The sequence below is a fragment of the Equus caballus genome, chromosome 10 (genome assembly GCF_041296265.1).
Source record: "Equus caballus isolate H_3958 breed thoroughbred chromosome 10, TB-T2T, whole genome shotgun sequence".
Classification (NCBI taxonomy): domain Eukaryota; kingdom Metazoa; phylum Chordata; class Mammalia; order Perissodactyla; family Equidae; genus Equus; species Equus caballus.
In genome coordinates, this window is record NC_091693.1 from 26,627,648 (window position 1) to 26,641,053 (window position 13,406).

At 47.6% G+C, this 13,406-nt stretch overlaps 1 protein-coding gene across 2 annotated transcripts in view; it reads left to right on the top strand.

Annotated features, from left to right (window-relative positions):
* The first annotated feature begins 7,316 nt into the window (after positions 1-7,316).
* ZNF805 (zinc finger protein 805) overlaps positions 7,317-13,406 on the top strand; it is a 69,933-nt gene continuing 63,843 nt past the window's right edge. The window contains exons 1-2 of one of the 2 annotated variants that reach the window (XM_005596579.4): positions 7,317-7,617; positions 10,075-10,201. In XM_005596579.4, coding sequence (XP_005596636.1) covers positions 10,168-10,201 — 34 coding nt within the window. In that variant the 5' untranslated portion in view covers positions 7,317-7,617; positions 10,075-10,167. Of the gene's footprint in view, positions 7,618-7,984; positions 8,410-10,074; positions 10,202-13,406 lie in introns of those variants that run through there. The other variant, XM_005596578.4, reaches the window with a different exon arrangement.

Sequence of the window (13,406 nt, forward strand, 5' to 3'; positions counted from 1 at the left end):
CACGTGTGAAAATGGATACTAAGGGTGTGGGATAATGGTGGAGGGGACAGAAAGTTGGAATCAGGCTGAATCTATCAACATGGGCTCAGAGGAGAGATTCTGCACTTAATGGTGCAGCTCAGGAGGTTAGAAAGGGCAGTCACAGTTCGGTTGGTTGGTTGGTTGACTGAACCATGGACCAAAAGGTGGCCCACCATGAGTGAACTGGAAATGCCCAACCTCCCATGGTTTAATGGGTTAAAAAGAATCAACAAACCCAAAATGGAGTCACTTTTGTTAAGCCCCACCAAGAATTAATACCTCACCTAACTGCAGTCTCAGCCTCTCTCAGGACTGGAATTTTAAACCAATCAGTCTGGACTTTCCTGATCAACACTAGTGAGGTAATCTGCATGATAAGACACCTTGCTCTTCCCCCTAAGGGAAGGTGTTTGCCTGAAATAATTCTTCTTTTGTTTCCTTGTCCCACCTTCCTGCTGCCTATAAGAGACTTCACGTTGCACAGCTCCTCAAAGCTCCCTTTTATTCACTAGATGGGACACTGCTCAATTCATGAATCCTTTAATAAAGCTAATTAGATCTTCAAATTTACTCAGTTGAATTTTGATTTTTAATAAATGTGGGGGGCCAGCCCGGTGGTGCAGCCGTTAAGTGTGCATGTTCTGCTTCAGCAGCCCGGGGTTCGCTGGTTCGAATCCCGGGTGCAGACATGGCACCACTTGGCAAGCCATGCTGTGGTAGTTGTCCCACATATAAGGCAGAGGAAGATGGGCACGGATGTTAGCTCAGGGCCAGTCTTCCTCAGCAAAAAGAGAAGGATTGGCAGCAGATGTTTTTCAGGGCTAATCTTCCTCAAAAAATAAATAAATAAATGTAGGGGAGGGGATTCAAAGGCTTAGGAAGATTTGATGTTATGGATTTCTCATTTAAGACCTATTTACCTACACTAGGAGGGCCCAAAAGACATACTTTTTACCAATACTTTGAGAAATAAATTTGTGAGAGAAGGCTGGGGATCCTCAAAGACCTCTGTGAGATTACTCTTCTCTGCAGGCCAGACCATACAGTGGGAACTGCAGCCACTCAGTTGGAAAACCTAAATGCAATGGGAGTAATTGGATTCTGGAGCGGCAAGGGCCAAGTGGTGGCACTCAATGTCAAAGGCAAGGTGGGCGTGATTACTGTAACGGACAGCAGCTTCAAAGCAGCAAATCAGCAGTCTGGAGTGTGCAGACTTAGGGTGTTGGCTAGTTAATCATAGAGTTCCTGGAAGTGAAATAGATAGGAAGCCTACTAAATTTGTGTGTGTGTGTGTGAGGAAGATTGGCCCTGAGCTAACATCTGTGCCAATCTTCCTCTTTTTTTTCCCCAAATGTGGGATGCTGCCACAGCATGGCTTGATGAGCAGTGTGTACGTCCGCACCCAGGATCTGAACCCATGAACCCTGGGCCGCCAAAGTGGAGTGTGCAAACTTAACCACTACACCACCAGGCGGGCCCCTGGAAGCCTACTAGATTTTTACTTATCTGTATAAGCAGAAAAGTTCTAGGTCAAATGAACAAAATCTAACTCAAATCATAAAAACAGAGAGTCATGGCCCCTCAATCAATTCCCAGACTTGAGCCAGTTTACAGGCACAGAACACCTTGAATGAAGGGAGGCTGGGTCCCCTTGAGGAAAACCCCAGTACACTACAGAAAATTTATTCTGTTAGTCTCTCTCCCAGCCTTGCCCAAAAGGACTTTTTACCAGCGTGACTATATATTGTGGAAAAATATATAATCAGAACTTTTAGGACTACTGGACACGGGCTCTGAACTGACACTAATTCCAGGAGACCCAAAATGTCACTAGTCCCCCAGTCAGAGTGGAGCTTATGGAGGCCAGGTGATCAATGGAGTTGTAGCTCAGGTCCACCTCACAGTGGGCCCAGTGGGTCCCCAAACCCATCCTGTGTTTAGTTCCAGAGTTCCGGAATGCATAATTGGAATAGATGTACTTAGCAGCTGGCAGAATCCCTACATCGGTTCCCCGACCCATGGAGTGAGAGCTTTCACGGTGGGAAAGGCCAAGTGGAAGCCATTAGAACTGCTTCTGCCTGGGAAAATAATAGATCTAAAGCAACATCACATTCCTGGAGAGACTGCAGAGATTGATGCCACCGTCAAGGACTTGAAAGATGAAGGGTGATGAGTCCCACCACATTCCCTTTCAACTATTCTATTTGGCCTGTGGAGGAGACAGATGGATCTTGGAGAATCCCAGTGAATTATCATAAGCTTAACCAGAGGATGCCTCCAACTGCAGCTGCTGTACCAGATATGGTCTCATCGCTTGAGCAAATTTACACATCCCCTGGTGCTTAGTATGCAGCTGGTGATCTGCCAAATGCCTTTTTCTCCATCCCTGTCCATAAGGCCCCCCAAAAATAGTGCTTTCACCTGACAAGGCCAGCAATACACCTTCACTGTCCTACCTCAGGTATATATCCACTGTCTAGCCTTATGGCATAATTCAGTTCACAGGGATCTTGATCACTTTTCCCCTCCATGAGATATCATACTGGTCCATTACATTGATGCCTTTGTGCTGATTGGACCTAGTGAATGAGACGTAGCAATTACTCTAGACTTACTGGTAAGACATGTGCATGACAGAGGGTGGGAAATGAATCCAATGAAAATTCAAGGGCCTTCTACTTCAGCGAAACTTCTAGGGGTCCAGTGGTGTGGGTCACATCAAGACATCCCTTCTAAGGTGAACAATTAAGTTGTCGCATCTATTGCATCTCTACAACCAAGAAAGAGGCAGCATATCCTTCATGTGGATGTGTTACTCCGGCCCATTTATGGAGTGACCTGAAAAGCTGCTAGTTTTGAGTGGGGTCCAGAGCAAGGGAAGGCTCTCCAACTGGTCCAAGTTGCCGTGCAAACTGCTCTTCCACTTGGGTCATATGACCCAGTAAATCCAATGGTGCTTAAAGTCTCAGTGGCAGATAGGGATGCTGTTTGGGGCCTTTGACAGACCTTTATAGATGAATTGCAGCACAGGCCTAGGGACACAGCAGTAAGCTACTAGAAACCATCTTAGAGTTTGGTCAAGTTTCTTAGTGCAGAAGTTTGGATGGAGGTTGCTGTATACTGAGAATTCTGCAGTTCTCACGAGATATGTATATATAGTTTGCTGAGCTATTTTTTATGTATCAATATATTGGATACCCTTCTTATCAATAAATATATATTTCTACAATATTAATAGCTTTCTTACAAAAATATTTATTTCTACAATAGTAATAGCTCTCTTACAAGACCACAGCAATAGTTCACAACATACATAAAAGTAGATCCCATTCACATTGGCAATAGAAATTTCAAAATCTTTGGAATTTAAAGATAAAAATGAAATACTTTAAAAATATGGAAAAATATTTGCAACACTGGGTAGGAAATATAGTGCAGTGGTTATGAATACAGACACTGGTGCCAGCCACATCACTTTGAATATCAGCTCTATTACTTAAGCTCTGTATGACTTTGGAAAAACTACTTAACCCTTCTTTTTTTTAGGAAGATTAGTCCTGAGTTAACATCTGCCACCAATCCTCCTCCTTTTGCTGAGAAAGACTGGCACTGACTAACATCCATGCCTGTCTTTCTCTATTTTGTGTGGGACGCCTGTCACAGCATGGCTTGACAAGTCGTGTATGGGTCCTCACCTGGGATTCAAACTGGCCAACCCCAGGCCACCAAAGCAGAACCTGAGAACTTAACCACTGTGCTACCGGGTCAACCCCTACTTAACCCTTTTGATAGCCTTCTGAAAAGCATCACTGATTAAATGGTCAATCTGAATGTATTTTTAAAACACTTTACTTTAGAAAAGCATCATTATGAACCATGGAATTTTCATCATCACAAATTCTGTTTAAATTCTTCCAATTTTTTAAACCTTTATTTGAGTTGAAAATATTCGAACTGTTGTTTTACTGCTGAAGAGTACACATGGAAAACAAAATAAAGATAAAGATTCTTTGGAATAAATGAGCCAGTCATGACCAAGAAACTTGTCTTTTTTTTTTTGAGGAAGATTAGCCCTGAGCTAACATTTGCCGCCAATCTTCCTCTTTTTTGCTAAGGAAGACTGGCCCTGAACTAACATCTGTGCCCATCTTCCTCTACTTTATATGTGGGACACCTACCACAGCATGGCTTGTGAAGCAGTGCCATGTCCACACCCAGGATCCGAATTGGTGAACGCCGGGCCGCCAAAGTGGAACGTGCGAACATAACTGCTGCACCACCAGGCTGGCCCCCCAAGCAATGTGTCATTGGAACTTCTTTTTTTTAAAAACAGTCTTTTGAAAATTGTTGGCCATGATGAAAAATATTCCCTAAAATTTTCATCAGTGAAAATCTCTGAGCTTGAGGAGACTACATTACGTTTCAAAAGAGAGGAAACAATTAGAAAAGATAGACAAATTCTCAACCTCATCAGTATCTGGGAAATGAAATCAAGGCCACCATGCAATTCCATTTACTGATTTTGTTGGTAAAATATGAGAAATGTGACAATTCCAAGTATTGGAGACGTGAATTAATGACATCTCTGTAGCTGCCCCTGACGCAGGAAGGGTTAATAATCACTGGAAAAGGCTTGCCAACAAACTGTGATCCAGAGGTGAGAAGGCCGGTTAGCCAATGACGGGTAAGACCTCCATGGGGAGGCAACCTAAGCCAGGCACCGGTCTTCCAGGGGCACAGATGGAGACAGGATATCAGGAGCAGGAGGGGCCGTTGCCTAGGAGGCCTAGCATGCTCCAAGATAAAATATACGAACACAGCAAAAACATGATAATATCAAAACAGAGGCCGAGGGAGGGCTCCTTGAGAAATCACTAAGAATTCTTGGCATCCGCTAATTACATTGTCCAGAACACCTGTGTATGTTTAACAGCTGTAAGCTATGTGTATATTGAAAAGCTGGTTATAAACTCAGAGTGGCCATCAGCCCTCTCCGCATCTATCCTGATGTGTACATTGGATTACAACACCGACAATCTCTTGTTTCTTCCAAAACTTTTGGAAAACAACTTGGCATTATCTTTCAAAACTGAAAATTTGAATACTCTCTCATGATGCAGCAATTCTCATCCTGATTATACACTGAAGGGAAACTTTTCTATATGTTCCCTAAAGCACTGTTCTCAACAGCAAAAAATCTGCAAGCAATCCAAGTGCCCATTGAGAGCAGACTGGTCACAATACGTTGTGATATATTCATAGGACAGAAAATTATACAGCTGTGAAAACAAATAGGTGAATCAGAGTAACATAATGTTGAGTCAAAAAGCAAGGTCCAGACAATAATATATCATAAGATATTCCATTTTTATACAGATTTGGAAGAAATAAAACTGTCTTTATTTGTAGATGACATGATCATCTACGTAGAAAATCTAAAAGAATCAACCAAAAAACTCCTAGAACGAATACACAATTACAGCGAGGTTGCAGGATGCAAGGTTAATGTACAAAAGTCAATTGCTTTCCTATACACCAGCAATGAATAAGTGGAATTTTTTTTTAAGATTTTATATTTCCTTTTACTCCCCAAAGCCCCCCAGTACATAGTTGTGTATTTCTAGTTGTGGGTCCTTCTAGTTGTGGCATGTGGGACGCCTCCTCAGCATGGCTTAGATGAGCAGTGCCATGTCTGCACCCAGGACTCAAACTGGCGAAACCCTGGGCTGCCGAAGCAGATAGCACAAACTTAACCACTTGGCCATGGGGCCAGCCCCCCATAAGTGGAATTTAAAATTAAAAACAATACGATCTACACTACTGTTACCAAAAGTTCAGTCTCTGAACCCAATGCCAATCCAAATAACGAGAACAGAGCCTTGAATGAAAAGGAAAGGCTTTACTTTGCCAGGCAGAGGGAGCAAAGCAAGGGTTACTGCCTCAAGAATTGCTAGCTCCCCATTAAGAAACAGGTAGGGGTTTTTTGTTCGTTTTGGGGGTTTTTTTTCTGAGGAAGATCAGCCCTGAGCTAACATCTGCTGCCAATCCTCCTCTTTTTGCTGAGGAAGCCTGACCCTGAACTCATATCCGTACCCATCTTCCTCTACTTTCTTTGTGGGCTGCCTGCCACAGCATGGCTTTTGCCAAGCGATGCCTTGTCTGCACCTGGGATCCAAAGCGGCGGACCCTGGGCCACTAAAACAGAATGCGTAAACTTAACCGCTGTGCCACCGGGCTGACCCCCCAGGTAGGGGTTTTTATTGGGGGTTCTAGGTAGGGGAGGGGGGCCATGGCCCTCTTGGTCAGCATTTTCCCTTTGGCCTGTGTCTGGGGCTGCTTCCAGCAGAGGAGACAAACAATTTCTCAGGTGAGTGTCCTTGGCTATTATCTCCATGGTGGAATGTAGACTCTGGCATCAGGAAGCCGAGGAGTTGGTCCTGGGAAGCTTCCATTTCTTGATATTCTCTGGATATTAGTTTCTCTGTAAAAGAACTTCAAGTTCCTGTGATTAGCCCCAAATTTAGTGGGAGCCCAGCTTGAGGACATCTGGACTTTCACAATTTGCAACTTCTATTTGGGTGTAAGAATCGGGGAGTCAGAGGTTAAAGAAACAAATATTTACAAATGAGTGTAACTAAAGACCCAGGGAGGGGCCGGCCTAGTGGCGCAGGTTAAGTTGGCACATTCTACTTCTCGGCGGCCCGGGGTTTGCCGGTTTGGATCCCGGGTGTGGATATGGCACCGCTTAGCAAAAGCCATGCTGTGGTCGGTGTCCCACATATAAAGTAGAGGAAGATGGGCATGAATGTTAGCTCAGGGCCAGTCTTCCTCAGCAAAAAAAGAGGAGGATTGGCAGTAGTTAGCTCAGGGCTAATCTTCCTCAAAAGCAAAAATCTCTTAAGGGTATATTCTGCACTCCCTGATTTCATTTCTCAATCTCATATGCATCCTTAAATCACGAAAGATGCATTTTCTTCTCAGCTCCACAGTTATGAAAAAAAATTACCAATGGTGACTTCTAATATCACGTCCTGTACCTCTGGGTGGACGTTATAACCCCTAATGTGAGTTTGCTGGTTTCTTGTCATCAATCACTTAACGAAGTCGGGTCGTCCCGGGTTCATGCTCTGTCCATTATCTTCTCCAGACTACACCCATTCCTTTTGGTCTCACCTATCACGACTTGAAATAACAGCGTACACTAACAACTCCCAAATTTATATATCCAGGCTAGAACTCTCTCCCAATCTTCAGTCATAGTTGAAAAGTCTCCGTGACACAGGCTTTGTGATCTCATAGACATTCCAAATTGGCCATGCTTGAAACCAGATTTTGAATTTTCCTCCAAGCCTCCTCCACTCGTGGCCTCCCCACCTCAAAGGAGAGCAAATACATTCTTGGGGGGCGGGTGGGGGGGGGGGGAAATCAGGGTCAACCACGTGACTCAGAAGTTCATGCGTCACAAGAAAGAGGCTCTGAGTCAAAGGCGGCCCAAGGGGCAGCCATCAGTGAGCGCGCCACGCACGAGGCTGTCTTCCGGCATCCTACTCTTGAAGACTTTAAAGCTACTTTTTGGTCCTCCCAGGAGAGGAGGAGGTAAAGGAAGAGGAAGTAACCAAGGCAGCCGCGAGCCGAGGGTTCCGGACCCTTGCACTGGCCCTGACCCTGGGCAAACGTGCCCCCATCCCGAGCCTCAATCTCCCAGACACAGAAAGCACCGGTCCCGTTGCCGGCTGCTCCTCCTGAGTTGCGCCCTGTGTAAGGGGGCGGGGCCGGGCGGCTATCAGTTCCTCGTGAGCCACCTGCGCCGAGGACGATTGCCTGGTTACGGCCCACCTCGCGAAGTTGGGTAGAGACGGGGGAAACTACATTACCCAGGAGGCTGTGCATCGTGCGTCTAAGGCGGGCTCTGGCCAATGACGGCCCGGGACAGGGGCGTTTCCTGCGGCCCACGTATGAGGGCGGGACTTCCGGGTTTTCGACCGCGGACGCCATTTGCGTCTGTGGTTCGGTCCCGGCGGGCGGTGTTTTGCTGGGGGCTAACCCGGCGACGCTTCTCAGGCATTCGGTCGCGACCGAGCAGGGCAGGAGGCCAGGAGTCACCGTCGCGCCTTTGTACGGGCCGCGACTCCGTATACCGTGCGTGTCCCTTAGTCGCACGCCGGGCGCGGCACCTCGGGGGTTCTGCGGCCGCGTCCCCTCCCCGCTGTCGCCAAGGGCGGCGCCGGGGGTCTCGGGCACCTTTTCCAGAAGGACTCCGCGGCTCGGGGTGCGTCAGTCGGCCGAGGTCCCCGGCGAGGGTCAGCGGGCCGCCCGGTGCTTGTTCCCCCGGCCTCGCTCGCCCCTCAGGGTCCCACGATGGCGGCGTCGCCCAGCGCTCAGACGCGCGTAAGTGGACGGCGACTTCGGAGTTGGTCTCTGCGAGGGTGGGGACGGTTCCCCAAGGGCCCGGGAGCCAGGACGCCGACCGGCCTTACCTTCGAAGGTGTCGTCTCGGCACGCGCAGCTGGTTTATCGCTTAGTTTGTCCCTTGTTCTAAATGGTGTTGGGCTCTGCCAGATGCTCCGTAAGTTGTTGGACGGCTGTCTGATGCTTCCTCCAGGGTTCCCATCGTGCTTAGAGTAATCCCAACCCCCACCAAGTACTGCAAGGATCCACCCTGGCCCGCCTGTCCTTCCGACAGGTGCCCGGGGAAAGGGGGGACAGGGTTTTCCAGGCAGAGAGAAGTGCACGGACAAAGGCAAGGTATAGTGGTGGTTTAAGGAGGCTCAGGAGGTCTTGTGAGGTCGCCATGGTTCCTCCAGCTGCTGAGATGTGTCTTGGGAAGGCGAGATTGGGTGGCCTTTTGCAGGATGTTCCACCCACCATCAGCCAGACAGATACTGTGGCTTGTTAGAGGCCCTTATTCTCATGGCTGAAGTCTGTGTTGTCTTTGGCTGTTTGTGCTCCATGGTCCTGAAGTATCCTGGTCTCAGGGGTAAGTGTTGTCAGGACTCAGGAAGGAAAAAAAGGCTAATGGTTCATTGGGCAATCTCCCTGGGAGTCTGAGGACCCAGGGGACCAGGCGGCATGGGGAGTTGGTTCAGGCCCTGCCATTACCCAGGTAGGTGCCACCCCTCCAGGTGCCTCTCCTGTGAGTTCAGTGATGAGAGCTCTTCTCCTTTGTCCGTGTTTGCAGAAATATTTGCAGGGGTGACAAATGGATTTCACACCGAGAATTGGTGTAAATGCTTCACAATCTCCTTTCTGTGTATTCACTTTGATAATGAGGGAATGTCGGGTACTCTTTTAGACCCTGTGCTGGAGTAACCTGTGTTAGTATCTTGCCCCTGGTTTGTCAGACTGGAGACTGGGTGAATGGGTGGAGCTCCCGTAGCCTCAGAACTGTGGCCTGGAGTTGATGAAATGTTGACCTCAGGGGCTGTGGGAGAATTAATGAAAATCTCGAAGCACAGCAGGCATTTCGGTCTAAATCTCACAACTGTTACTGGTGAAGTGGGAACTATAATTGTATTGATCCAGAAATCCAGGCTCAGAGAAATGAAGTGGTGTCTCCAAGCTCCAACTGAGCTGACAAGTGTCAGGGTTTCAAGAGTTTGAATGCAAACCACAGGAGGTTGACTTAAGAACTGGGGACTTTTAGTTAGTTTAACCAAAATGTGAAGCCCTCAGCGTGGGGCAGGCAACTAGCAAGACCAGTGAGGCTCAGGTACTGCTGCTGTTACCATCATTGATATTATCATCATTTTCTCATTCCTCTGATGTCCTAGAGCCATTACTGTCTGCATCTCACAGTCTGCATGTCATTTCCACTGTCTTGTGTCATTTTCCAAGGGCTCCTGCATAGGAAGCTTCTCTCTCTGACACTATTGGATTATGTTCAAAGGATTGACCACCACTCCCCACCTTGAGTCCAGCACAGAGCTCGGCCCCCAGGAGGTGGTCAGGGATTAGGACCTTGATCTCTGCATTTTTACCAGCAATGCAGAGATAAGCTGTGATCCCGTCCACCAGCCCCAAGGTTAATACTGCTGCCTCTATTTGACTTTTCAGGTGTCTGTGACCTTTGATGATGTGGCTGTGACTTTCACCCAGGAGGAGTGGGGGCAGCTGGACCTGGCCCAGAGGACTCTGTACCAGGAGGTGATGCTAGAAAACTGTGGGCTCCTGGTGTCTCTGGGTAAGACGTCCCCATTCCACCATTGGGGCAGACTTGCTGGTTCCATCATTCCAACCTCTGGCTCCATCTCAGCTGGTCAAGAAGACCTCAGGAGCGCAAGCCGCCGCCGCCCCCCGCCCCACCACCACCAACAGCTTCAGTCATTTTCTAGACTCAAATCTTCCTTCCTGGTCTGCCTGTGTCTCTTTGGGCAAGAAACAGAGGACCCTTTGGCTCCTAGAAAGCTGCAGAAGGAAGTGGCAGTGTTCTACAGCATCTAAAGGCAGGATTTCCAGTTGGGCCCTGGGTGCCACTGACATAGGAACTGGGAGCCACCACAATTATGCCCTGGCTTCTGAGTCTCTTGTCTTAGCTTCTCCCTCTGGGTGTGCTCATGTCACTGTCTTTTCAGAATGGCTTTTTTTCCTCAGCGAGTTTGCAGCAGGACTGGCTGCCTCAGTCCCTGCTCTCTGTGGCCCCCAGGTTCCTTGCCTCTGCTTCCTTGCATGTTTATGTTGTTTCTCTTTCTTTCTCTGCTCCTGGGCTCTCTGGGGCATCCTTGGGGCAGGAGTGGCCACCTGAGCCCATCCTTTCCTGAACCTCTCACCCCAGGGCCCAGCACAGACTGGCCTCTGTCTGAGGTTCTTATTTCACATTCCAGAGAGGGACCCGACTGAGCCTGGTTGGCTCAGGTGTCCCCTGCAGTCCAGTTAGCAGGGCCGTGAGTGCTGGGATGTTCTCCAGGAAGAGGGTGAGTCAGGCAGGCCCCAGGAGGCCTTTGCCTTCAGTGCCAACAGGTATTGTTCTAAGCAGCATGATCTCGGTTATGGAGCTTCTTCATTCTCGTGTGAGCCGTCACAATCGTCTCTTGTTTCCTAAGTCCAGGACCGAGATCCTCTGCTAGTACAAGAGAGGAAAGTTAGGGAAGTGCTTCTCAACACTTGGTGGTTTTGCTCTGCAGGAGACATTTGTCAATGTCTGCAGCCAATTTTGATTGTCACACCTGGGTGTGGGTGGTATTGGCCTCTAGTGGGTAGAGTCCAGAGATGCTAAACATCCTACGTGGACAGGACAGCTCCCTCAACACAGAATTACCCAGCCTACAGGTCAGGAGTGCCACTGTCGAGAAACACCAGCTTAGGTGTTCTCAGCCTGAGGATAATCACCGTAGACCACTCAGTTTGAGGGAGAGGAGTGCTGTATGTCCAGGGCTTAGAGAACGACATGCTTGTTTTAGAGAACTGGGATTATGTTGCGTATCTAGGAGAAGAGAAAAAGCAGAATTAGAAAAGTTTGATAGATTAAATATTTTTGTAAGGCAACTTTCTAAAATAAAAAGTTCACCATCTGGTCCTGAAGACCTCTTCACTCATCTTCGCTTGCTCTCCCCGAGTTCACCGCTTCGGCTCTGCTTGGCTTCTTGCTGTTTCCCCATGCACGTTTGCATGTGCACTTGCTGTTCTGCCTGCCTGGTGAGTGTTCTTAGGCATTTTAGCCCTTTATACAGCTACCCCTTCTTGGCACCGTCGCCACCTCACTCTGTGTCTAGGCCACAAAATCTCACGGAGGGTCTCCCCAGTCCCACTCACTTTCTCTCACCTTCCTGTTTATAACCTTGTGATCCAGTGGTTCTCACCCGCCAGTGATGTTGCTCCCCACAAGAAATTCAGCAATGTCTGAAGGTGTTTTTGGTTGTCACACCTGGGCTGTGGACGCTACTGACATCTAGTGGGTGCAGACCTGAAATGCCACTGAACACCCTTATAATGAACAGGACAGATTCCTTCCCGCCCTCCAAAGAATTATCTTGACCTAAAGCTTGTTTCAGAAATCTTGTTGCAGAGTGTGCAGGGACGCTTCATTAGCTGGCATTGAGAGACACACTGAGGAAGCCCCTCCTTTGTTTCTTCTCTTTCCTGCTTCCTGATTGTCGTTGATGGAAAGCCTGGGTTCAGAACACCCCTTCTTCACTCCCCTACCCCATCCAGCTGTTCCTGCTTTCCCCTTTTCAACAGAGAGTAGCCTTAGGCTCACAGTGCTGAGCAGGCAGCCTGAGCCCCCTGGGCCTCAACAACATCGCTTTGATTGCATGGCTCCATTTTCAGGGTGACCTGCCATCAATGCAAGGGACTCGGTTTCCCATTTACCAGAGTGATGCAAGATTCCCTTTTTGAAGGAATCTAAGGAAAATAAAAAGTGAGTCTTTTTTTTTTTTTTTTTAATGTTATGATAGATTACAACCTTGTGAGATTTCAGTTGTACATTTTTGTTAGTCATGTTGTGGGTACACCACTTCCCCCTTTGTGCCCTCCCCCCACCCCCCCTTTTCCCTGGTAACCACCGATCAGATCTCCTTATCAATATACTAACTTCCACCTATGAGTGGAGTCATATAGAGTTCGTCTTTCTCTGACTGGCTTATTTCGCTTAACATAATACCCTCGAGGTCCATCCACGTTGCTGTGAATGGGCCAATTTTGTCTTTTTTTATGGCTGCGTAGTATTCCATTGTCTATATATACCACATCTTCTTTATCCAGTCATCAGTTTCTGGGCATGTAGGTTGGTTCCACGTCTTGGCTATTGTAAATAATGCTGCGATGAACATAGGGGTGCAACGGACTCTTGAGATTTCTGATTTCAGGTTCTTAGGATAGATACCCAGTAATGGGATGGCTGGGTCATAGGGTATTTCTATTTTTAACTTTTTGAGAAATCTCCATACTGTTTTCCATAGTGGCTGTACCAGTTTGCCTTCCCACCAACAGTGTATGAGGGTTCCTTTTTCTCCACAACCTCTCCAACATTTGTTGCTCTTGGTTTTGGATGTTTTTGCCAATCTAACGGGAGTAAGGTGATATCTTAGTGTAGTTTTGATTTGCATTTCCCTGATGATTAGCGATGATGAACATCTTTTCATGTGTTTATTGGCCATATTCATATCTTCTTTTTTTTTTTTAAGATTTTTTTATTTTTTTCCTTTTTCTCCCCAAAGCCCCCCGGTACATAGTTGTATATTCTTCGTTGTAAGTCCTTCTAGTTGTGGCATGTGGGACGCTGCCTCAGCGTGGTTTGATGAGCAGTGCCATGTCCGCGCCCAGGATTCGAACCAACAAAACACTGGGCCGCCTGCAGCGGAGCGCCTGAACTTAACCACTCGGCCACGGGGCCAGCCCTATATCTTCTTTTGAGAAATGTCTGTTCATGTCCTCTGCCCATTTTTTGA